General features: G+C 43.2%; 1 protein-coding gene across 1 annotated transcript in view; it reads left to right on the top strand.

The window, feature by feature from the left end:
• LOC138164910 (inaD-like protein) overlaps positions 1-24,881 on the top strand; it is a 337,451-nt gene that overhangs the window by 281,621 nt on the left and 30,949 nt on the right. The window contains exons 33-35 of the mRNA XM_069092869.1: positions 2,023-2,140; positions 5,459-5,592; positions 18,836-18,919. Of these exons, the coding sequence (XP_068948970.1) occupies positions 2,023-2,140; positions 5,459-5,592; positions 18,836-18,919 (336 nt within the window). The remainder of the gene's footprint in view (positions 1-2,022; positions 2,141-5,458; positions 5,593-18,835; positions 18,920-24,881) is intronic.

The following is a 24,881-nucleotide window of genomic DNA, read 5'->3' as shown; positions in this document are numbered from 1 at the left end:
GATGGATGGATGGATGGATGGATGGATGGATGGATGGATGGATGGATAAGTAGATGTTTGCCTTATATGTATATAAAGTCTATAAAAATTTGTTACATATAAAAATATAATAATATATGATACATAATTATATGCAACATATGTATAATATATAGAGAGTTTTTACATATTTTTCAGTAGGGGAAAAGGGAGCTTTCAAATTGCTTTTTGTAATTTGCTTTGAGTTGTGGCTTTGATTGGGGTGTTCTATTTAAACAGAGCTGCAGGGGATCTAAGGGGGCCATATTACCCAGCCCCCGACCATTACTGTTGGAGAAGCCAAGCACCCAGGAAAACTAAGGGACACACTTAAGGTCATGAAGGTATCCATATTCTGATGTTATGGACCAAGGGAAAACTTTCACTTATTCACATTTGGTGACATCAGCCTGTCTTATTTAAGCTACATTGTGTTCAGAGGATGCATCATGGCCCCCATTTAATGGACTTCGACGTTGGTCAGTTCACTTATTCTCTCTGGGTCTCTGTTTCCTCTTCTGTTAAATAAAGGGACAGAGAAGTGACAAAGTTAAGTGGGAACTGTCCCATTTTGGAGTAAGGGAATCCATACACTTACCACCTGTGTGGCTTTGCACAAGTTACATATCCTCTTCTGACCTCCCTTTCTTTCATTATAATTATATAGACTAGATGCCCAGTGCTCTCTGAGGTTCCTGTCAGCTCAAAATCTATAGTCCTATAAAGTTTTTTTGGAAGTAAATTGAATTTTATTCCATTTAGATATTGGTGTTATTTCTTAAATTATCCCCAATTGGGATTAATGACAATTTTAGAGATTCCTTTTTTAAAAATTTTCTTCTGCTACATTTAAAATCTCACACTTGGGGTTTTTTCCTCCCCTTCCCTAATGACCTTAAAAGGGGCAGCTAGGTGGCACAGTGAACACAGTGCCAGGCCTGGAATTAGGAAGACGTGAGTTCAAATACAGCCTCAGACATTTACTAGCTGTGTGACTCTGGGCAAATCACTTAACCTCTGTTTGCCTTAATCCACCGGAGAAGCAAATGGCAAACCATCCAGTATCTTTGCCAAGAAAACCCTGTGGACAGTCGGACAAGACTGAAAACCACAACAGCAATGACCTTAATAGTGATTTAGAAATGACGCCAGCTCCTCAGCATCTTGCCTCAAAGGTAGTATTAACCTCCTAGAGGGTCAACATTTCTAGTATTTTGGAGAGAAATCAAAACTCAGGGAAGAAAATCATTATTCTTGTCTTAATATCATTCTTGTTCTTACCTTAATAAAATTAATCATATAAATGAAGAAAAAGCCTAAGAAAGCATATTTCTGATCCAATAAAACCCCCTAGAAAATCTGAAGCTCAGTTTCACAGACAAAGTTGACGTGTTCTCATTAAAGGGGCAAAGGGAGCCCCACGAGAGAGCCCTTGCAACATTTGGTGGGCAAGTATTTTTTGGGATATTCCACATTCTCCCAAGGTAAATAGTTATATGCAAACAACTTCCCTTTCGTGGATTTTTAGTTTTTTGGAACCTGGGTCTGTTCTTTTCTGAGGTCCCAGTGCTAAATTGCTTTATAGAATAGGCTTTTGGGGTATGGAATGGGGGAGGGTTTGGTTTGTTTCACAGTCCCTTCCTGTGTGTCAGGCATGGTACTAGGCACTGAGGATACAGAGTTAGCCTAAAGGAGCTCACCCTCTATTAGTACTTACATTAATTAGCACTTGGGGCTGGGTCGTCCCCTGCGTCCTGGGCCATTGTACTTGTCTTGACTTTTGTCTTACCACTGGACCCAGCTACTAAGGGACTGAAGTGGAATTCGAACACTGGTCTGTCCTTTGCTCCACCATAGGAGATCCAGGCCTTTTCAAGTCCTAAAGCTCCATGTAAATGGTGGCTGTTGTCATTTTTGTCGTGATCATGATTAGAACCATTTTCATTCCTTATTCCTGTTCTCTACCTTGGGCCCGATGAATCATTTGTTTTCTTTCTTTTCCAGACTGTCAGCCAGGTGAAACAACCGAAATATTCTACCAAAAAGCCCATTGGTTCTGAGGAGTTCTCTCTAGCCCCCTCTTCCTCATGCCGTTCCACAGACACGGAGCTCCCAAGCTACAGTAAGAGGCTCTTCTGATACCCCTCGCAAATCCCTTTCAAGCACATGTTGCCCGTAGGTTTTTGGTAGCAGCTTGAGAAGCTAATATTTGTTTTTTTTCTTCATCTCTTCCTGACTGATGCTGCATTCCTTGAGCTCTGGAAAATAGACAGTCAGAGTCAATAATGGATTCCACCCTAACCCACCCCCCTTTGCTCTGACTGTGTAAGAGGCAAGTGAGTGATGGAATTTCTAAAGCATGGAGGACCTCAGCAGTGACTCAGACTGGGACGAAGGCAGTTACTTTTGAGGGTCTCTGGCATATTTTATCATAATTCTTGTCTTCTGAACAACTCAGCCATCAATTGGTGATTTTTCCAAGAACTCGCTATGACGTTAACTCTTCGTTCACCTGCACATGCTACATTTTGAGCACTCCTGTCACATATGAGCCTGTCACTTGTACAGAGCTTGCTTTGGTGGCCACTTCTACTGACTTGAGCCCAACTGAGAAGTAGGAATTAAGTAAAAATTGCCTCCAGATGGCCTAAATGCATTGCCATTCATTTATTAAGATTTATTAAATGTCTGCTTGATACTATCAATTTAACGGTAAAGGAACTGCAGTGTTGAGGTTGGACAAGACACCTGCCTTGGTAGATGTAACAGTCTGGGAAGGGGGATGAGACAGTAGCATGCGGCTATACCAGGCAATATCTTACTTTAAATAAGTTATTGAGCACAGTTCTACTTGAGGTCCAAGGGGGGTCACTAGTGGACCAAGGAGTTCAGGCAAGACTCCATAGAGATGGTGTCATTATGGGAAGACAGAGACCAGGGTATTGGATGGATTATAATCTGCATTATTTCCATAAACATCTATATCTGTTCATTGCTTAGACTCACTGGTGTGTTTGACTCTAAAGGGTGGTAGGATTCCATGGTCCTAATAAAGTAGGGAGGACATCTTGTTCAGAGGAAACAGCAAAGGAATAGAAATGAGATCATTCTGGATTTATTACAGGACTAGAGATTAGCTCAGTTTACCTTACCTATGTGAAGGGGAGTAATATCTGAGATTAAGGACAACAGCATCAAATTCTTTAGGACCTTGAAGGTCAATCAAGGAAGTTCAAGTTTGGGGGGGGGGAAGAGAGTAGAAAACTGCTCAAGATTCACAAGGTCTATTTCGTTAGGCTCTCAGGGCATCAGAAAGCAGAATCTAGAGTGTGGCTGAGCAGAAAGAGGGTTGGTTTGTAGTCAGAAAGATGGGTTTGAATCCTTCCTCAGACAGTGGGCTGCTCCCTAATCCCAGAAATGTTTACTTTTGGTGAAATAGTTAATGGGTGTCACAGGGCCAGAGAAAAAAGGCGTTGTCTCTGCTTTTCATGAAGTGACTGTTCCCTCCTCTGAGGGGGAGACAGATGAAAGCCAAGGAAAGGCTTAAGGCCCTAGGGCTTCCTGTGGGCCCAAGCTGTCTTTGTTCCCTCCGGGACCTTCTTGTGTCTCATCCATCATTACACAGACTAAGTCTCTCCTAAGTGGTTGGTTTTTAGGAGCACCTCATTTAGTGCATTTGGTCCCACTTAAATCATTCCTGCCCTAGACACTTCTTTGGATTTTCTGTAATTTAGCCTTTTTTCTCTAAGTCAAGTGTTAGAATGAGAATCAAAGCATGTCAGAGTTCATGGGGACATCGGTGGCTATGCCTGAACACAAATCTTCTGGATAAGGTCCCCAACAAGTGGCTGTCCAGCATCTGCTCAGAGACCTCCCATATTCCACTAGGGGACAGCTCATTGTGAGGACTTGAACCTAAATCTGCACCTCTCTCTTTTCCCCTGTTTGTTCACATTTCTACCCTCCAGTACCAAACAGTCCAGTTCAATCTGTCTATCTCCCCAGATAAGACATAGGCTCTTTAATAAGGGAATTTACCTATCTTTTTTGGTGCCTGGTCAGGGTGACTTTTTTTTTTTTTTAAGCAATCAGGGTTAAGTAACTTGCTCAAGGTTACGTGGCCAGTTATTTCTGGGTGTGGTGCTGAGTGTCTGAGCCCGGGATTTGATCTCCAGGTCATCCCAACACTGGGGCCGGTGCTCTTACTCACTGCGCCACCTGGCCACCCCTAAGCAATTGGGGTTAAGTAACTTGCTGAAGGTTACACGGCCAGGTGTTTCTGGGTGGGTGCTAAGTGTCTGAGCCCAGGATTCGATCTCCAGGTCATCCTGACACTGGGGCCAGTGCTCTTACTCTCTGTGCTACCTGGCCACCCCTAAGGTGACTTTTTTTTTTTGTGAGGATGTAGCAACCTGCAAATTCCACATGGTAAAAAATCATGCAAAATGAGTTTTTTTTAAATGGCTAATTTTTGTTTTTACAATACTTCCATCTCCTTCTCCTATCTAGCAAGCCTTCCCTTGTTATAAAAAGGTCTTAAAAGAGAAAGAATAAAGCAGTTCAATAAATCCCCAAGTACAATGCCACGTACTAGCACCTGCAGTGTGCCCCCTCAGCAGGGAAGGCACCAGAATATGCTCTCTCCTGTCCTCTCTGGAGCCAGATCAAGCGTCACTTCAATCCAGCTCCTTCTGGTACATGTGTGCTCCCTTCCCACTGGCCTAGTCATTTATTCAACATTTTCCTGTTTCCTCTTACTTCACCAGGCAACTGGCAATCATTCAATCCACAAGCATTTATCAGGTGCTCTCTGTGCTCCACATAGAGGGCTAGGCTCCATATAAATGTGGCTTGCCCTGTGTGGCTGAATTCTTCAGATTTCTTACATTCCAGCAGGATGTATTTCACACAGGCAGCACAGGCTTTTAGCCATTCTCCCACTATGGAGGTCTTTTTAGAAAAAAAAAAAACTAATGAGCCTGTTGGGTGGTTCTTTTATGGGTTTTTTTGTTTGGGGAGGGGGCTGCATATATTCCTTCACTTAAAAAAATTTATTAATGACTTTTATTTCCTTTACAACAATGTTACCTTCTGTTATGCCCCTTCCCACTGTGAAACTTCCCTGAGAACAAAAAAAAAATGCGGAAAAAGAAGCAGTTATGTAAAACCTTCTGGCAAAATAAACCTGAGTTTGAGTGTGTTTGCCACATTTAGTGCCTATAATCCCCTCTTTTCTACCAAACAAAAAAAAATGTGCTTTTTGTTGTCTGGTCTCTGGAATCTAAAGGTAATTCTTCCTTCCTTCCTCCCTCTTTCCCTCCTCCCTCCCTCCCTCCTTCCTTCCTTCCTTCCTTCCTTCCTTCCTTCCTTCCTTCCTTCCTTCCTTCCTTCCTTCCTTCCTTTCTTCTTTCCTTTCTTCCTCTCTTCCTTCCTTTTTCAGGTGGTTTGCAGGTACCATTGTCTGTGGACCCAGCCACATGCCCTATAGTCCCTGGCCAAGAAATGATTATAGAAATCTCCAAGGGACATTCCGGCCTTGGTCTCAGTATTGTAGGAGGAAAAGATACTCCACTGGTAAGTTTCCAATGACATATTTTACATTGCCTTCTATTTTTTCATTTGTTTGGATCTGTTTAACAGCATCTTGATTTCTCATAAAGTCACTAGCTTCCATTTGCTCCAATCTAATTCTGAAGGAATGAATCTCTTCAGTGAGCTTTTGAGATTCTTTTTCCATCTGGCAAAAATTTGGCTTTTTAAAGCATCCTTCTCCTCATTGCCTTTTTGAGCTTCTTTTGCCATTTGAGTAAGTGTATTTTTTAAGGTGTTATTTTCTTCAGTCAGGCTGTTGACTCTCATTTCATAATTTTCTTGCATCATTCTCATTTCTCTTCCCAATTTTTCCTCCACTTCTTTTATTTGGTTTTCAAAATCCTTCTTAAGCTCCTCTATGACCTGTAACCAGCTCATATTTTTCTTGGAAGCTTTTGGTGCAGGAGTTCTGACATTGTTGTCTTCCTCTTGTTCCATGCTTTGATCCTTTTTGTCCCCAAAATAGAAGTCTAATGTCGGATTGTTCTGCTTGCTTTGCTTCCTTTGCTTGCACATGTTGCCACAGTGGAACTCTGCTACCAGAGAGGGGAGCTTTGTCCCAAATCGCTGGGGTTTTCTCAGCTGCCAGAGCTATTAGTTGGGTGCCCTCTCTGAAGCCTCCACATGCACCCCAGGACCTCCACCCTAGACAGTGATCCAGATCCAAGCAGGTTAAAGCAAGAGCGAATACCCCTCAGACTGGTTGCTTGGTCACCCTACACTCTGCAGGCCAGTAGCTCTGAAGCAGGGATGACCGCAGAGCCTCAGTGGCTTCTCGTCTTGGGGCAAAGGCTGGACCGCACTCCCGAACTCCCTGCAAAGTCTACACTGACTTCTCACTTTGTCTTTGGTATCTATGATCTGGAGACCACCACAGCTACAGATTATCTGAAGTCCCTCTAGCCAGCAGCTGGTCAAGCTGCTCTGAGGCTAAAACCTGCGGCTCAAGCGGTGTTGGGCTCGGCTCCCAAAGGACAGCGCTGGCCCCTTCCTGCCAGCCTGCCGGGATGTCTTCAGCGAGAGGTTAGCTTCTCTGTGTCATTTTGTGGGTTCTGTAGCAACGAAGTTTGTTTAGAGCCATTTTTTACATGAATTGGAGGAGGTGGGAGCAGGAGCCACAAGGAAGTCCTGTTTCTACCCTGCCATCTTGGCTCCACTCCCCTGGAAAGTTTCTAGAAGGGAAATATCTCATTAAGTTAATTTGATCATGGCTTTGCTTCCCTGTAGAAAATGTCCTTTTGTGTTATGGAAAACCTTTAACATCTGATAACTTGGCTTTTACACTTTGGCCAATATTGAAGGATGTTCTTCTCTTAGGTGTTGTCCAAGATGTCTATCAAAAGTAGGGCAGATTGCCTGAAATCTCCTGTTCTGCTCACCTCAGGGAGGGGCCAGGGAACATTAAACTGTCCCCCCAGACACCAGGCTGGATTGCAAGTGTCCTTCTTTGCTCCTATTCCAGAAGGACCCACCATCAGTTGTCCAAGGCTAGCTTGTTGCATGGCCCAGCAAAGCACTTCCTCCCAAAGTCCAGAAGAATGCCATGTTCTCCCAAGGACACAGCCAGCTGGAGCTGGCTTTGTCAGTCTAGGTCTCAGTCTTAAAGTTCATTTTAAAGCACCTTTTAAAATCAGGGTTTTGGACAGTTTTTCTCTATGGCTAGTTCTAAAATATGACTAATTCTAAAACCCTCTGGTTCTTGTGAAAATTTCTCTGTGTAGACCCCATGACTAAGCCTCAGGCCCCAAGCACACAAACTCACAAAGTCCGTTGTGGTTTGGGGGAGAGAGGCTGGATTTGGAATCCCAGGATCATGAGCATGTGACTTTGGGGAATTCCCAGTGGCTTCTCTGGGCCTTAGTTTCCTGTCCTGTAAAATGAAGGGTTAGACTTGAGGGCCCTCCCAGCTCCAAGAATGCGATGCTCTGATAGCTCCCCATCGCACAGGGCTGTGTGGGGTAATGTCTACAAAGAACTTCACAACTTTAGCGCATTCTCTTTTCCACATAGCTTTTTGTCCCTGCCTGTCTGGGAGGACAGGTGTAGTCTGGCCAAGGAGCTGCTTTCTCATCAGCTAATCTACTTTTAACTAGATTGAAGCCATCCCTGGCCCGTCTGTTGGCAAACAGCCTTCCTCTTCACATCCGCGGAGTCCTCACGCTGTCACACTCAGCAGGCGTCCCTCTCAGGATCTCTGTCTAGCTGACAAAGCCATCGGCAGAGGCTGTTTCTTCTCTAAACTTGTCCCTCCCCAGTGCCTGAGGGGGAGGCCCTTTGGTGTGGTGGAAACAGCGCTGGCCTGGAGTCAGAGACCCTCACTGGAACCCCCTCCTCAGAAACGGCTTCCTGCAGGATGTGAGCCAGTTTCCTCAGGTCTCCTCCAGGTCCAGATCCCTTAGCCACTCTGGGCCTCAGTTTCCTCTGCTGTAAAATGACAGGGTTGGGTGAGATGTATGCCTGGCTCTAGATACAGGACATTAGGCTCTGAGAAAGTCACGGAGTGTAGAGGCAGAGTCTGTTTTCCTGAGGTTTCCTCCTTGGCCTTTGTGAATGAATGCTTAGTCACTCTCGACACCCAGCCCCCCGACCCCCCAAGGCTGGGGTGCTTCAAAAACCCGCTCTCTCCTCTGGCATGATGATGCATCACAAACAGAGTGTTTATGGGTATTTAACAAATAGTACCAGCTTACTCCCTTCTTGGAGCCAAGAATCTGGGGGGAGAATTCCTTAAGCGCTGTTTGATGTTCATAATATCCAATTTTGGCGCCAATCCTAGAGTCCTTCTGAAGGATAAGCTCACTTAAAAAGGAGTCCTGGTGTGGACATTTTTCTTCTGACCTCAGGTATCTCATGTAAACCTCGATGGTCTTGTGTTACCCTGAGGTTAAATGGCACATGGGAGAAAGAGGTAGGGAGTGATTTAATGGGTAAAACAACCTATAAATGGAGAAGGGATTCTTCTTTTTCCTTTTTTCTAATACTGGTGATGCACCGGCCCCACAATTGCTGCTCTGGGCCATGTTATCCAGTCCTTTCTTTGGACCACATCCAGTTAGGAGGAAGGCAGCCAATGAGAACAAGGAGGGCATCTTCAAGGAAATTCTGGAAATGTTGACCTTGATTGTCCCCTTGAGTGAGCAGGCTTTTCCTCATCAGAAGCACATGGATTCTGGATCCTGTTCCTTCCTTCAGCTCTGGAATCAGGGTCACTGCTGTATACCCCCAAAGCAAGGAGAGAAAGGAAGCCGTGAGCCCTCACACCTGGACAGTTGCTGAGCGTTCCTATGAGGGAGCCCTGGGAAAGGCAGGGCTGGCTGCAGCCTTCCCAATCACAGTGAGACTGACTTAGCTATAATGGCTATCAGCTTGGAAACCGCAGCTTCTCCTTATCCCTTGCTTTGCAGGGGCTCACCTTCTCAGAGTTAAAGGCCAGACTCCTTGTTTCCTGGCCTGGACCTCACCCCAGGACTGTCCGTGTGGCCCCCAGAAGCTTAAGCTTGGTTCCTGTGGCCACTTTCTGCTTTTGTTGAATATAACGCATCAACTGATTTAAACCTCTGAAAAATTTGGTGTCTGTGGGTCTCTCTGTTCTTAAGTGAGCTCAAGTGAGGGGAAGGAGCTCCCATTGTCTTCAATGTGTCCAAGTGTTTTATTTGATTATTCCCGCAAGATGAATTCTATGCAGTTTTTTTTTTAAGTTTGGTTTGCTTTGGCAGCCCACCCCTAAAAGCTGAGCTTTCTCTGCCATTATTGCTTAAGTCATATATTTTTACACCAAACATCTTATTACCTCGGCTTTATTATTTAAAAATCAAAGCAGAGTTTGCAAAGGTCCATGACTGCAGAGCAAAGGAATGTTAATGAATGGTGCCATTGAAAAATCTGAGTTGGGGCAGTTCTGACCTTACAGAATATAACTGTAAGCAGAAAGAGGAGGCAAGTCGAGTAAAATTTAAATAAATAAGGACCAGATGGAACCATAGGGGCCTATAAAATGTAATGCAAATATTATCCATTTCCCTCAAATAAATCTATATTTCAGTATGAAAAATTATATTTATATTGATGATGTGGGCAAACTTTCTTATGAAACTTGGCAAGTGACCCCTATCCGTAATAAGATTTTGCAATTTGATGGAAAACAGATTCCCCTTTGACCTAATGAAGAGAAACATTTCAGTATTGCAAACCATAAAATGGTCTTATGTGAGACCACCGATTCATTCTCTGTATTATATTGGCTGTTTTATTGCTGAGATATTTAGTTGAACGTTTCAGATTCCTGTTAATATTGGATGAACATCAGCAGTTGGGGTGTGATAGTCTTGGGGTCGAGGCCCGTGGGAAGGAGAACCATTTCTCCCATGGTGTTAAGTAAGGCTGTCTTTGGGGAATATCTCCCACAGATCTTTCTCTGTCTCCTCCACCCTCCTTATACCCCCCCCCCGCTAGTGACTTTCCTTTGGGATTATCTTGTATGTACCGGGGTTTTTTTAACCTTATTTTCCCAATTAGAATATGAGCTTTGAGGGCTAGACCTTGTTCACAGTGATGAGCTAATTGGCCCCTAAAGCTCCCCACTCCTACTTTGAGATTCCAGGATTCTTTAATCATGAAAATCTTCAAATCATTCTCTGTAAGGGATGATTTCCATTTGGCCAACAGAGCAATCACTTAATCAACAAGCATTTTTGCCTCCTTCGGTATCCCCAACACCTAATGGTGAGTGTTTATTAAATGTTTGTCAATCGATCGGAAATGTTCAGCATGTGGGAAGGACTTAAGTATTTGTTGACCACTAACTGACATTGTCAGAGATAAAAGGGGACGGAGTCTGTTTTACCCAACTAATACCTGACCAGGGACCCCTTCTACCACATTTTTCCTTCCTCACTATAAATTGTCTAATTCTCCTGCATTCTCAGATTGACATTGGTGAAGAAACCTTCCCTAGGATTCTCTGAGACCTGGGTATTCCATGCTAATGAAATCTGGGTTCAAATGGAAAGATGCTGCTGGTATTGATTACATATTATCAGCACGGCCAATATTGTGTCTGGCTCTTTAGTGATATAAATAAAATATGCCGCAGGCAGTAACTCACTGTCACACATGTCATGATGGTGTTTATGTTATGGTGCTCATTGTGTCTGCAGAAAAGGGTTTGGCCTCCAGTAGAGTGGAGGCAACAGGAATCCCAGTTAAATCAATCCCCTGTGGGCCTAGAAAGATCCACTTGTAACACGCCACCCCCCAAAAAAGTTCTCCCTTAAAAGGATGGTTATGGGTACTCCACAGTTCAGAAAGCCCTTCTTTGCTAATTCCCCAAGTGCAAGGCTTACTGAAGGCTTCTGGGCCTTTCAAGTTTGTGATCACGATCCATTCGCCTCTTTGTGAGATGGCTGGCATGTTTATTAATGATACTGTTATCTCCATGTTGGCAGCTTTGCCCAGGAAGAAAATTGTGACTGTTTCCTTTGTATCAGTTCACACTGAAATACAGGAATTCCCCTAGCTGGTGCTTCAGGGTTTAAATTTCCTTGAGAACCTGGAACCATTTGTGGGGTTCACTGATAAAGAAGTCTGTTACAGTAACTTGAGTCACTCAGATTAACATATATAAAAATCCATATAAATACTGGGTCTGGAGTCAGAAAATCTGGGTTCAAATCCTGCTTCTGATGCTCACTGTGTGTGTGACTTTGGAGATGGTAGTTCACCTTTCTGAGCCTCAGTTTCCCCATATATAAATGGAAGAATTGGGTCGTTTGGTGATGCAGGAGCTCCCTGGGAATGTCTTCTTGTAAGGTTGCTGATTCTGCAGTTGTATACTTTTTTTGTCCTTTTCAGCTCCTGATTCCCTTCTCTACCCCACTTCAGATACTCTTTCATTGCCAAAACTGGCTCTCAGGAATAAATGTGCAGTTTGGTGTGCCCTTCAGCCAATGTACTTGCGCATTAGAGCTGACCCTCTAAGATCAAGGAGAAACTTTGCTCCTCTAGTTTCTCACAACCTTCTCCTTCCTATCTTTCCAGCTTCATGCATCATTCCCCTCCATACACGCTGTGGTTTGGCCACTGGACTTCCTACTGTTTCTCACTCATGATGCTGAGGGAGGCAGGGAAGCAGGAGGGAGTGACATTGAGGCTGGCCCCCAGTGAGAGTGGTCTCAAGTGGTACAGGCTGCCTTAGCAGGGAGCATGTCCCCCCTTGGTGAAAGTCTCCCAGCAAAGGATGGAGGGTCATTTGTTTGGGGTGTGTGAGGTTTTCAAAAACTTTGTTTGATTTTTTAATCAACAAAACTCTAGGTTCTCTCCCTCCCAACTCTCCCCCCACCAAGCCATTGAAAGCAAAAAGCAAGTCAAACATGCAGAGTCCAACAATTGACCGAATCCCCAAAGTGTGTCTTCCATTTGTAGCCCAGTCCCTCACCTCTTTGTTGGGAGGTGGGTGCACATTGCGCCATGAGCCCTCTGGAATCCTGGGTGCTCTTGTGTGGAGTGAGAGGCTTCTTGGGTCTTTACAGTGTTAGCGTTCTGGCCTACATTATCCTTCCAGATCTACGTCATTCCCTCCACCTGAGTTCAGGTGACCACTTGTGGAGGAAATGGCCGAAGATCCTGGTCCCTGAATTTCTTCTTCCTACTTTGTGATTCTGTGATTCCCCAGTCACAGAAATCTTCAGATCATTCTCTGAAAGGCATCATTTCTATTTGGTCATCAGAACAATCAGTCAATCAATAAACATTTATCAAGTACCTGTTGGGTACCAGACAAAGATGAATCAGTCCTTTCCCTCAAAGATTTTACATTCTAGTTGGGGAAGAAAATTCACACAAGGGAGACATGGCCAGGGACAAGAGGGTGCTCCAGCAAGTCAAAGAAGTGGGGGGTGGGGCCAAAGGGAAGTCAGATGTCACAATTTGGACAGAAGCAATAGTCCAACTGCTGTGTTCAGTTTCAAGCACAGCAAGAGGTGGGAGGGGGTGGATGGTGGTGTGTACACAGAACAAAGCAGATGGTGAGGTGGCCAGGAGGGCTAGAGGATAAGCCTGGTCTGAGGCTAGCCCCAGACAGCTGACTTTCCCTTCACTCATTCACCAGTTAACTACAGGCAGCCAGGTGGCTGGATAGAGTACTGGGCCTGGAATCAGGATGACCTGGGTTTGAATCCAACCTCAGACACTTGCTAGCTGTGTGACCCTGGGCAAGTCACTTCATCTCTGCCTCTTTAAAAAGGAGGTCATAATAGCACCTACCTCATAGGTTGTTGCAAAGATCAATTGAGATAATATTTGCATGGCACTTAGCACATGGCATATAGCAGGTGCTTAATAAATATTCCCTTCTTCTGTTCCCCCTTTATTGCCCTCAACTTCTCCGAAGGAACTCCCAAACTGAGTGGATTGCCCCCCCCCCCACCTCTCTGAAGTGGGTAGTGTCTCTGGCCAAATGGTACCGATCTGGGTGGGGAGACTCAGAGCTGGGGCAGCTGGCAGGCTCCTGAGGTGTTTATGCAGCGGAATTTTGTTGAAATGAATTGATGCCCCAAATAGGTCTTCCAAGTCCCAGTTCAGTGCTTTTCCCATCATCACTCTTGGTAATGATGATAATGAGTTTCTCCTTGATCTTAGAGAGTCAGCTCTAATGGGCAAGTACATTTATACAGGACTTTAAGGTTTCAGAGTTATTCTACAAATATTATCTCCTTTGACCCTCACTATCGCCCCGTGAACGAGGTACTGTTATCCCCATTTTACAGATGAGGAAGCTGAGGCAGACAGCCATTAAAGGATTTGCCCAGGGTCACACAGCTGGATTTGAACTCAGATCTTCGTGACTCTGGTGCTGCATTCACTGTGCCGCCTTTTCTTCCCATCTCTGGCAGGTTATAGCTCCATTATTGAGTGCCTTAAAATCCTTAAATACTTCTGTTTGTCACACTGTCAGTCCAGAAGACATTATTTATTCCAGCAGTTAAAGAGAAGACTCTCCAGTCAGCACATGCCCCCGATTCAGACAAATGACCTTATGTCAGCTGGGCACCAACGAGCAATTTAACACCTCGCCCTTCCATTCCCTAAGCTTTGGAAATAAAAATGTGTAGAACCCAGTGGGATTCTACCAAAAGCTTCTACTCCCTTACTGTTTTAAACTGTTGGGAGATTAGCAACGAGAGAGGCAGGGTGGAGTAGAACCTGGGGTAGAATGTCTTGTCCTCACAGCTCCCAACGATGTCAACAACAGGGCCAGAGGCTGTCTCAACAGTAGCACGCTCAGAAATGCTCAGTACTATTCACTGACACAGCTGAGCCAAAATCGACCTCAGGGTCGATGCCCAAGCCTTCCATGGTGAGGGGAGGGATGAAATGAATGCCAGGGTTAGAAATTTTAGTCCTAGAACACATGACTTTTGACCTGATTCTTGTTTTAATTCTCTTGGGGAGAAAAGCCTGGGTTCAAACCCTAGCTCTGCTGTCTCCTAGTTTCTTCTGTCCCTCTTCTTTACTCCACCTTTGTCAGCCTACTCTGGGAGTACTGGGTTCAGTTCTGGCCATCAAGATGGTTTAAGAAGGACCTTGGTGATCTGCAGGGCATCCAGAGAAAAGCCCCAACCTTGGGAAGGACCAATGGAACAGAAGACTCTGGGTCAGGCAAGAGCGCTGGTGTTGGCAACATGGGTTTCTGAGGCTGTCACCTTTGCCTTGTCCTGCTGGTCCTCAGAGGACAGAATTGGGAATCATAGGTGAGAGCTACACAGAAGCAAATTTAGGAGCAATGCCCAGAAAACCTTCGGAACCATGAGAGCTGTCCCAGTGTGGAATGGGCTGCCTGGAGGGCAATGATCTTCTCTTCCTTGGAGTCTTCAATCAAAGGCAGGATACATCCTTCTCTGGGGTGTTGTCTTGGGGATTCTTTTGGTGGTTAGGGGTCCTTGCCAACCCTGAAACTTTAATTCTATGATACCTGGGTGACTTTAGGCAAATGACTTCACCATCCCAAGCCTCAGTTTCATCATCTGACAGATGGGAATAACTCTCCTGGTGTTACGTCTCCTTCCCAGGGGAATGGGTTATGACATAAGAGGACTGTGTTGTATCTTGGAATAGCTTTCAACATTAGGAAGTTTTCCCTTCCATCAAGCCCAAATCTGTCTTTTCCCAACTTCTTTTTATTTATTTATAGTTAATCCCAACTTCTAACCATTGCTTTAATTTCTTTTCTTCTCTGGACAAGATGAACAAGTCTAATGCATCTTCTCCAAGCTAATTATCTCCAGTTCCCTTGATTGATATCCATATGGTATAAGGACTTTTGCCACACTCTTCAGTTTATCAGTGTTCTTCCTAATATGTGGCAGGTGACAAGAATTGAGCACAATATTCTAGGTATGGTCTGACCAGGGAACAGGAAAGAGGAACTATCTCCACCTTCATTGATGACATGACCTCCTAATTTGGCATAAGAGCGCATTAGTTCTTGGGACTCAAGGTCACTCAGTTTCCTCCTGTGAAACATGGAGTCCACTCAAACCCTCAGAACTTCTTCAAATAAAGTGCTGACCTACCTTATCTACCCTCTTATATTTATGAAATTGATTTCTTGGACTCCAATGTCAGAATTTGCCCTTGTCCCTATTATAGTTGTTTGGGTTATATTTGGCAAAATGTTCTGGCCAATCAAGATCTTTGCTTCCTGACAGTCAACCTGTAGTTAGCCATCCCTCCACATTATTTGTAAGCATCGTAAGCAAACCCTCTGTTCCTTTGTCCAAGTCATTGATAAACCCCACTGGGGCCAAGATCTCCATGCCTTTCCACAGAAAACTTCCTTCTAAGTTGACATTGAACCATTGGATCCAGCCATCCAGACAGCTCCCAAATCCCGGTCAGAAGCTTCAGTTTTAGTTGACCATTCCCTAAGTGATGGACATCCCTTTTTTTCTAGTTCTCAAGTCCCATGAAAAGATCTTCTTTACATCTTTTTGTGCATTAGGGGGATTCTTTTTGACAATTACCTCCTAACAGTATTCCTCCAGGAGATGGAGGATATGAATGTTTTTGTTACTTTATTTGCTTTATTCTAAATTGCTTTGACAAATTGGTTTCTACAAATTTACAAATCCATGAGGCATTAGTGGATCAGTCTCATCACACTCTTTCCCATATTATCTCTGCTTGTCTTTGATAATCTTTACCTCACAGTTGTTTTGATCTGTGTTTCTCATATTATCACTGATTCAGAGCATTCTTTCATATGGTTATTAATAGTTTATTTGAGAATTGTCCATATCCTTTGACCACTTTTCTGTTGGGAAATAAATTTTCTTAATAGATTTCTGTTAATTGTCCATGTATCTTAAATATCAAATACTTATCAGATGTATTTGATACAAATAATTTTTCCTAGTTGACTACTTCCTTCATTATCTTTGATACAATTTTTATTTGTTCAAAATTCTTAAATTTTCTTTTAATCAAAATTTGTAATTACTTTTAGCCCTTGTTTGGTTAGAATTAATACTCTGCCCATAGTTATATGATCTATTCTCATCTAGTTTTTTTTTTATCCTGTGAGATCTTTAGTATTCAGACCATATATCCATTTTAAATTTATTTTATAATATGTTGCAAGATGCTAGTTTAGTCTAATTTTTATCAGACTGCTTTCCAGTTTCCCCAACAATTCTCATCAAATAAGGAGTTGTTTCCTGCATAATATATATTTTCAGTTTTACTGAAACTGAACTGTATTTATTTCTGATTCTTGTTAGTCTGTTCCCTTGATCTACTTTTTTTTAAACTAGTATCAAATGGTCTTGATGATTGTTCTTGAAAATATATTTTAAGATCCCAAAGTGCTAATTCCCCCTTTATTCCTTTATTTTTATCATTTTTTTGATGTTCAAGATCTTTTGTTCCTCCAAATGAATTTTGTTATTATCTTATCTATAAAGTAACTCTTTGTTAGTTTATTTGATAAAACATTAAACCTATAAATTAATTTTGGTGGCATTGTCATTTTTTTATTGGCATGGCCCATCCATGAGCACTGAAGAACCTTCCAGCAGTTTGTTCTTTATCTTTTTCAAAGAGGTCTTTTGAAATTGAATCTATTCAAGTATTGAGCATGCTTTGGGAGACTGAGTCCCAAATATTTTATAAATTTTGTAGTTATTTTAAATGGGACATCATCCCTTTCTATTTTTGTCTTTCAATTTGTATTATAATGTAGTAATATTGATTTTTGTGGATTTTTTTGTAGCCTATATTTTTGCTAACACCATAATCTCAATTAAACTGATTCTCTTGTTTATTCTAAGTAAACTCTCAAATCATCAACAGATAGAGGTAGTTTTTTTGTCTCTTTATCTTTTATTAATTATTTTTGCTAGCATTTCAGTAAAGCTTTTCCTACTCTGTCTCCCACCTATCTATTCAGTCTGACCTCACACTTCTCTCTTACTGCTCTATATATTCCAGACAAATTGGCCCTCCTTTTTCCTTGGATCCCACTTACTTCTTCTGTCTTTGCCCAAGTTTTCTTCCATGTTCTCTCTCTTCACCTTCATCTCTTAAGATTCCCTACCTTCTATTAAAGTACTACTCAGGTGCCCTCTCCCACAGAAGACTTATTTATTATGTTCTTTAGCCTTCCTCCCCACCCCCACTTACTTTATATTTACTCCATACATATTTTTGTTTACTTTTCTAAGTGCATGTTTCCTCCCAATAGAATGTAAGCTCCTTGAGGACAGGAAGTGGGTTTGGGGTTTTTTTTTTTCTCCTTGGACCCCACAGCACTTAACAGACTCATAAAGACTGGTTGAATTGAAATGAATGGAATCTCTCTACCTGTTTGTAAATATGCAAAAGAGTGTGCCTGAGGCTCTGAAGGCAGCTTCCAAAGAGGATTGCAGATGTCGCTGATCCATGACAGCATCTTTGCAATAAATGTGTGTTCTCCCAAAGGGGTGGTTTTGATGTATAAAAAAATAAATTATATTATTTTACAATCACACAATTACAATACGCTGACAGTTCCTTGCAGGCATGCTGTTTATTTTTTCCATATAGTTCACTGTACCTGGGACAGTAAGAGAGATAGAGTTGACTGACCGTCCAGTGAATGTCCTAGCCAGCATTATTTAGGCCTTTTATTTTTGCATCACAATCATTTCTCTTCTTTCCCCCACCCCCCAGCCCAACACACTCTATAAGCCTTCCCTTATAACAAGGAAAAACAAACACCCTTGTCTGATAGCATCTGCAACATTTTGCCCCCGTGTTCCCCCACCTCTCCAAAGAAAAGAGGGCCTTTAATTGACTATCTCTTCTCTGGGGCCAGGTTTGATTGTTGTAGATACACGTCACTATTGTTTTATTACTTTATTCTACTGCTATTAGATGTTTTCATGCTTTCATTAGCTTCCCTCAGCATAGTTCATGAAAGGCTTCCCATTGTCCTTGAATTCATCATATTTTCCATTCTGACTGATAGGACATTCAGTTACTTCAGAATACCACAGTTTGTTCAGCCAGTCTCCAGTCAACTCAGTTCTTTCTAGCTAACTAATTATTATACTGTATGTTTAATCTCACTCCCTTCTCTCATTACTCCACATAAATTAGACCTCACAGGCTAACTAGTTCTGTTCCCATTAAGCTTCAGATTCATGTTTAATAGCCTGCCTCTGCCAAATTCTTAAATGTCCATAGAGATGCATAGCCTGGTTTCAGATTTTACCATAAAATCTAAGTAAGATGGATCACAGTTCACTGACAGGTCATTGCTGGCCAGCAGTCACAGACAAAAATGCCACCGAAGACGTTCTGCACAAAAATATTCTATCAGATGACACAGAGGCAAGAAAGCTAATAAACAGACCTTAAGAAATTCATTACGATGCTTACGTGTACCTTCTTTGTCTGTCTTTATGGCACCTGGAGGTCACCTGGATCATTTGGCCTCATGAGGTTGCTTCTTGGGTACAAGAATGGGTGGTAACTGCTGGGGGGTCATGGTCTCTTTCAGGGTATGCTCAGTTTGTAGCCCAGCACATGGCACATAGTAAGGGATTAACAAGTGCTTATTGTCTCCCTGAAGGCAGGGACTTTGTCTTTGTATCCCCAGTGCAGGGCACATAATAGATGTTTTATAAGCAACTCTTTATTGAACTGGATTAAAAGTAATGAAAACTTGTTTGGGGTATGTTTTTGACAGGATGCTATAGTTATCCATGAAGTATATGAAGAAGGAGCAGCAGCCAGAGATGGAAGACTTTGGGCTGGTGACCAGATTTTAGAGGTAAATGGTCTGAATTCTGCTTTGAAATGTAATCCCATGGAAGACTTCCCCTTTGTCCACAAGCTATCCTTTGGGTAGGGGTTGGGTTGGACACCCCTTCTAACTCTGAGTTGTTCTTCACAGGATTCCAGGGCTTCTCACCTTCTGTTGATTCACTCTTTCTCTCACCAAGCCCTATGTTCTCTCCTGCCCCTTTCCCTCTCCCTGTTTCTCTTTCCCTCCCTCCCAATTTCTTCCCACAGCAATGAAATCCAGAAACCTGATTTTAGAGTCAGAGTAATTGGATTGGAATCCTGGCTCAGCTACTTACTACCTGTGTGACTTGGCCAAGAGCCTCTCTGGGTCTCAGTTTCCTCCTTTGTAAAATGGGGGTGGGAGTGGCCTTCTTGTTCTCTGATATCCCCTCTATCACTTCTGCTATGATCTGATGAGAAGATCTAGTTCTAGTGATGAGAAGCACCTGTGGTACTTCCTTTATTACTTAGTAACTTCTCCTTTCTTTGCTGATGCTGTATTTGTGGGAGCTTGGGGGAGCAGATCAGGGATTTCCTTGGTATAAGGAGATTCCCAAGGCAGCTAGGTGGTACAGTGATAGAACACTGGACCTGACATCAGGAAGACACATCCAGCCTCAGACACTTAGTAGCTGTGTGACCCTGGGCAAGTCACTTTACCTTGTTTACCTCAGTTTCCTCATCTGTAAAATGAACCAGAGAAGGGAATGGCAAACCACTCCAGAGTCTTTGCCAGGAAAACCCCAAATGGGGTCACAGAGAGTCAGACTTGACTGAAATGACTGAACAGTAACAAGAAAGGAAGCTCCCTCCCCCGAGGCAGATCAGTAACCCATGGTCTTAGAGCACTGCCTTGGGCATTGATAGATTGTCTCTCCCTAGGCCACAGAGGTAGGATTGAACCTAGGTCCTTCCGACTCTGAAGTTGGTTCACCATCTACCATGCTCCCTCTTTTGTGTCCACATTTGCTCCCAGCATTGAATATCATTTTCTCAAGGCCAATAATTGAATCATCACAATTAAACTATATACAAATGGGCAGCTCAGTCCTTTCCCCCTGGTTTTCCTGGTCAGATGAAATGCAGCTCTGGGCCCTCTTGTTGGCCCACTGTACTTTAACAATGGCTCCATCTTACTGGCCTTTTCTCATTTGTCATCACTTTGCATGGGCATGAAAGTGGCAGCTCAGTGCCAGTAACTGGGTAGAGGAGAAGCCACAGCCGGCAATTTGTGTAGGCTGGACTAAAGAGCTTACTTTGTGGTGTGAAGCCTTTAGGCAACATTTATTTCCTTTATTGGAGGAATTTAATTGACTAGTTAACATTTTATGGTAAGCATGTGTGCATTTTGCTCAGTGACTTTCATATAACCCAAGAAGGCTGACATCATTGGATCTCAGCCTTCAGTGGGTTCTGTCCCTGGGGAGGAAACTGGAGAGCCAACTCTGGGTTTGAAAATACAGAAAGGAAGGGGTTAAAGGTGTAACCACACTGACTACAAGGTGAAAGGAGGGTTGGCTCAAATAAGCCATTTCAAGGCAGACCTTGACTGTGTTTCCATGCTGAAACAAGTGATATTCCCTGTGGGTTCATTATACTATATGTGTATAGGGTTAGCAAAACAGAGGGGGACCTCTTTGGGGATGGACTTAATAGTTTTAACACAGAACATGGTTTTAATGATTAGGTTTTTCTCATTTTATAATCAGCTAGGATTTACCCAAAGCTGGTAATTAGCATGATGAGGTAAAAGGGAGAGAGGGCAGCGACTCCTTAATTGAATTTTTGGAAAAGGTTGACTGCTTGCATGCTGTGAACTGTAGTCAGCCCCTACACATGGTGACGAGGATGCCAAGGGTCAGCACTGTTAAATTCACTTAAAGTAAAAGAGACTTTTTTAAAAAGTTGCATGCATGTCTTAAGTTAGGACATCCCGGTCATTTCTAAGTATAGCTCTCCAAGTCAGCCTTCCTGTGTAGCAAAGAAAAATAATTTGTTAAGATCAACCAACACAACTCCTGGCAGTGTGTGCCCCATTTTATCCCCCTCATCCCTCACTTCTGCGATGAAAGGAGGAATCCTGAATTAGGTGGCTGTTTGATCTGCCCTTCACTACCTACATGGTATTATTCACTTGTATAGCATACAAAAGGCAGACTAGGGGGAGGGTCAGTTTTGGAGGTGGGCAGTTCTGGTTCAAATGTCTGGATGCATACTTGCTGTGGCCCCCTGGCAAAGTCACTTACCCTCCCAGTCCCCTAAGCAGCCTTTGAGAATTTCTCATGATGAAGAAATAATAGAATCTCAGGTTTGGAAGGGGCCATGAAGGCCATTTAATTCAACCTATATCTCAAACATCTATTGTGTACCAAGTAATATCCTAGGTTCAAGGAATATGAAACAAAAATGAAACTTCCTGCCCTCAAGGAGCTTAAGTACTTTGGGGTAAGACAGTATCTACATGTATGCCTAACATTAAGCAAATCATTGCTGGTCCACTGTGCCCATTCCATTTCCACCAAGGAAATTTCTACCATCTTCTCTGCACCCATCCATGTACGTGTTCTGTACCAGGTTTGGTCCTGAGTTTCCTACACTCTAATGAGAGGGATTAAGATCTTCTCTTCTCCTTCCTGCCTCCTTCCCTTCCTCCTTTCCTTCTTCCATTTCTTCTTTCCTCCCTTCCTTCATTTCTTACCTCTTTCTTTTCTTTTCTCTTCCTTTTTTTTTTCAGACTAGGTCTCTTTATCATGTAGAGTAGAAGTACAGCTGCCACTCCCAAACTCAGTCATTGAGAGCTAGACTTGGAGTCAGGAAGACCTGAGTTCAAATCCAGCCTCAAATAAATAGCAGCTGTGTGGCCCTGGGCAAATCATTTAACAGTTTCCTCATCTGTAAAATAGGCATAATAATAGTACCCACCTCTCTGGGTTGTTACGAGAATCAAATGAAACTGTATTTGTAAAGGCACTTTGCAAACCTTAAAGTGTGATATAAATGCTAGTTATCACTACCCATCACTGCTGAGCAGTACAAAAGCTCTTGTTCAATTTCTGACCCAACCGTGTTCACCTTTCCCTAGATAGGTCCTCCCCACCTTGGGGACTTACCATTTTGAGACTGGATTTAATGTAGAAACCTCTTGAGCTTAAGCCCAAAAGCAGCTCAGAAACCCTGGGCTCACATAGTCCACCACCCTCAGCCTCCCTGGCAGCAAGAACTCCAGGTGTGTGCCACCACACCAGGCCTAGCCTCCCTTTTCTCACACTCTTTACTTCATTATACCTCTATCCAGGCACCATTAGGAAGTTAATTATAGCTTAGGTTCTAGCTTATGTGTAGGGTTTCTCTATAAGGGGGGAGTAGAGAGGTACTCAATGTATTATATGAATAAGGTATGGGACAGCTATTTCTTCTTTTTTATTTATTTATTTACTTTGAGTTTATAACATTCAGCTCCACAATCCCTTGTTCCAAATTTTCTCCCCATCCCTCTCCTTCCCTATCCCTTCCCATGGCAGCATGCAATCCAATATAGGTTCTACAAATACCTTCACATTAAACATTAGTCAAGTTGTAAAGAATTATAACCCATGTAATAAACAATGAGAAAGAAGGAACAAAACAAAACAAAAAGGAGAGAAAAAGTAGTTGACTTCAATCTGCATTCAGACTCTGTAATTCCTTTTGTAGATGTGGATAGCCCTTTCTATCATGAGTCTTATGGAGTTGTCTTATAGTGTTTCATTGACAGCTATTTATTTCACACACAAAAAAGCAATGCATAACCCAAAATCCACACAAGCAGTCATTGACAGAAAGACAAACAAGTGGCACTCTTATACTCAGTGGGGAAGTTGGTACTTAAATCCATCCAAACATGAAGCAGTTTCACCTCAGCCCTGTTCTGTGTCCCTCAAATTCTGCAGTATCTAAGAAGCCAAGCTAGCAATAAAATTCAGCTTCTTGTTGGTGGTATCCTCATCAATGCAGAAGCTTCCCCTGCCACCAGTCAGCTCCAGCCATCGTAAACAAGACCTCAGATCTATTTGAACTCACAAAAACACTTTCATACCTGGACACAGCCATCCTGAGATCAGTATTCAGTCATCTGTTCAGGAAAGGGCAAACACAAAAGGAGACTAGCTTCCCCTAAGCAGATCATGAGTTTTAGCTGCCAAGTACTCATGGACACAAGGCAACTTGTGTCAGTGAGCTGCCTTTCCCCCCACTCTGTACAAGAAGCAGATCATGGCAGTGTGGATGGTATCCAAACCAGAAAGAAGAGAGAACACTGCATCTGTGCTTACTCTTTTAAAGACACACTGAGTCATTGGATCCTCCTTCTTGGTGGCCAACATAGAGATTGCCTCATCACCTCAAAGCTTTAAACCCTCCTGGTGGTGAATCATGTATGTATGCTCAGTTGGAAGGAGCCAGGACCTCTGTGCATGATCTATGAAACTGTTAGATATGTGGATGGAAAATTCAGAATGGCTCCCAGGTATTCTCAGCTGGGGAGGGAGCCACTAGCATTGGGCAGTGGCCTTTCCTAGCATGTAGCATTTAAGCTGAGTGAAAGAAACTGGGGGTAGGAGGGAAGGTGGATGTGAAGAGGGAATGCTTTCCACATAGATAGCCTATGCAAAGGAACAGAAATAGGTGGTCCAATGGAGAGCGAGATGGACCTGAAACAGAAGGACCCAAGTTCAAATTCAGCCTCAGACATTCACACGATAGCTGGGAGACTCTGGGAATGATAACAGCCCCTACCTCTCAGGATTTTTGTAAGGATCAAATGAGATAATATTTGTAAAGCATTTTGCCAGCCTTAAAATGCTGTAGAAATGCTAGCTGTATCGTTGTTGTCATTATTTATGACTAGTATTATCATCAGGAAGAAGGCCAGTTTGGTTGAATCACCGAGTACAGGAAGGGACAGTCTGGGAAGCTGACTGTGAAGGGCTTTAGATGCAGAAGAGAAGAGTTCATATTTGAGCCTAGAGACAATAGAGAAACATTGGAACACCTGGGCAAGAATCTCCTCTGTCACATACAGAGTCATCCAGCCTCTTGCTGAGAATCTCCCAGGACAGGGAACCCATCACGTCCTGAAGCAGCCCGTGGATGCTGAACTAGCTCTAATCACAAGTCAGAACCAAAAATGAAAATATAAGGTACAATGTTTACTATTCTTCATGGGCAGTCTTCAAGCAGAGGCTGAGTGACCCCATGTTCAATATACTCTAGAGAGGATTGTAGGTCAGGGATGGCCCCAGATGGTCCCAGAGGTCCCTGCTGTCTGTGCAGTTCTGTGATTCCAGTGACACTCCCCTGCCCATGCACAGGAATATTCACTGCCAATGAGCATGTGTAGCATAAACATGGCAGCGCAGGAAACAGAATTGGAAATGCCCACTGATCTGTCTCCCTGCCTGTCTAGTGCCTGGCCTCATTCTATTGAACAGATGGGTCTGTATCTTCCTTTTCAGACCATCCAGGAAAAGCTAGTCTGTCATCTCCATCAGGAATCCATCCTAGCATGACTTCAGTGCCAGACAGGCCAGGCCATGCATAGTTTAGAAAACAAAGATCTCATTTGGTTATATAATAACTTAACAGGACTCTGAAGGTGTTGACATGGCGGACCCATTCTGAGTGGTTTCTCCAGTCATCCTGGATATACCCTGCGCAGGGTACATATGGCATCACCCTGTGCTCTAGCCCCCATTAAGGTCCCATTACAGCCCATTGCAAGCATTTACAGGATATTTGACCAACATTAGTTGGGACAAGTCATGGACAAAAAGCTGGGCAACTTAATTAAATGGGTAAGGCACACATGGAAACTTTGAGGTGACGGGGATCAAAGAAAATATACAGAATGCCCACAACAGGAAGGAAGGAAGGAAGGAAGGAAGGAAGGAAGGAAGGAAGGAAGGAAGGAA

The sequence above is a fragment of the Petaurus breviceps genome, unplaced genomic scaffold (genome assembly GCF_028583685.1).
Source record: "Petaurus breviceps papuanus isolate PSGF00001 unplaced genomic scaffold, PetGlider_PUasm1.0 207, whole genome shotgun sequence".
Lineage (NCBI taxonomy): Eukaryota > Metazoa > Chordata > Mammalia > Diprotodontia > Petauridae > Petaurus > Petaurus breviceps.
This window is presented reverse-complemented; position numbering and strand designations above follow the sequence as displayed.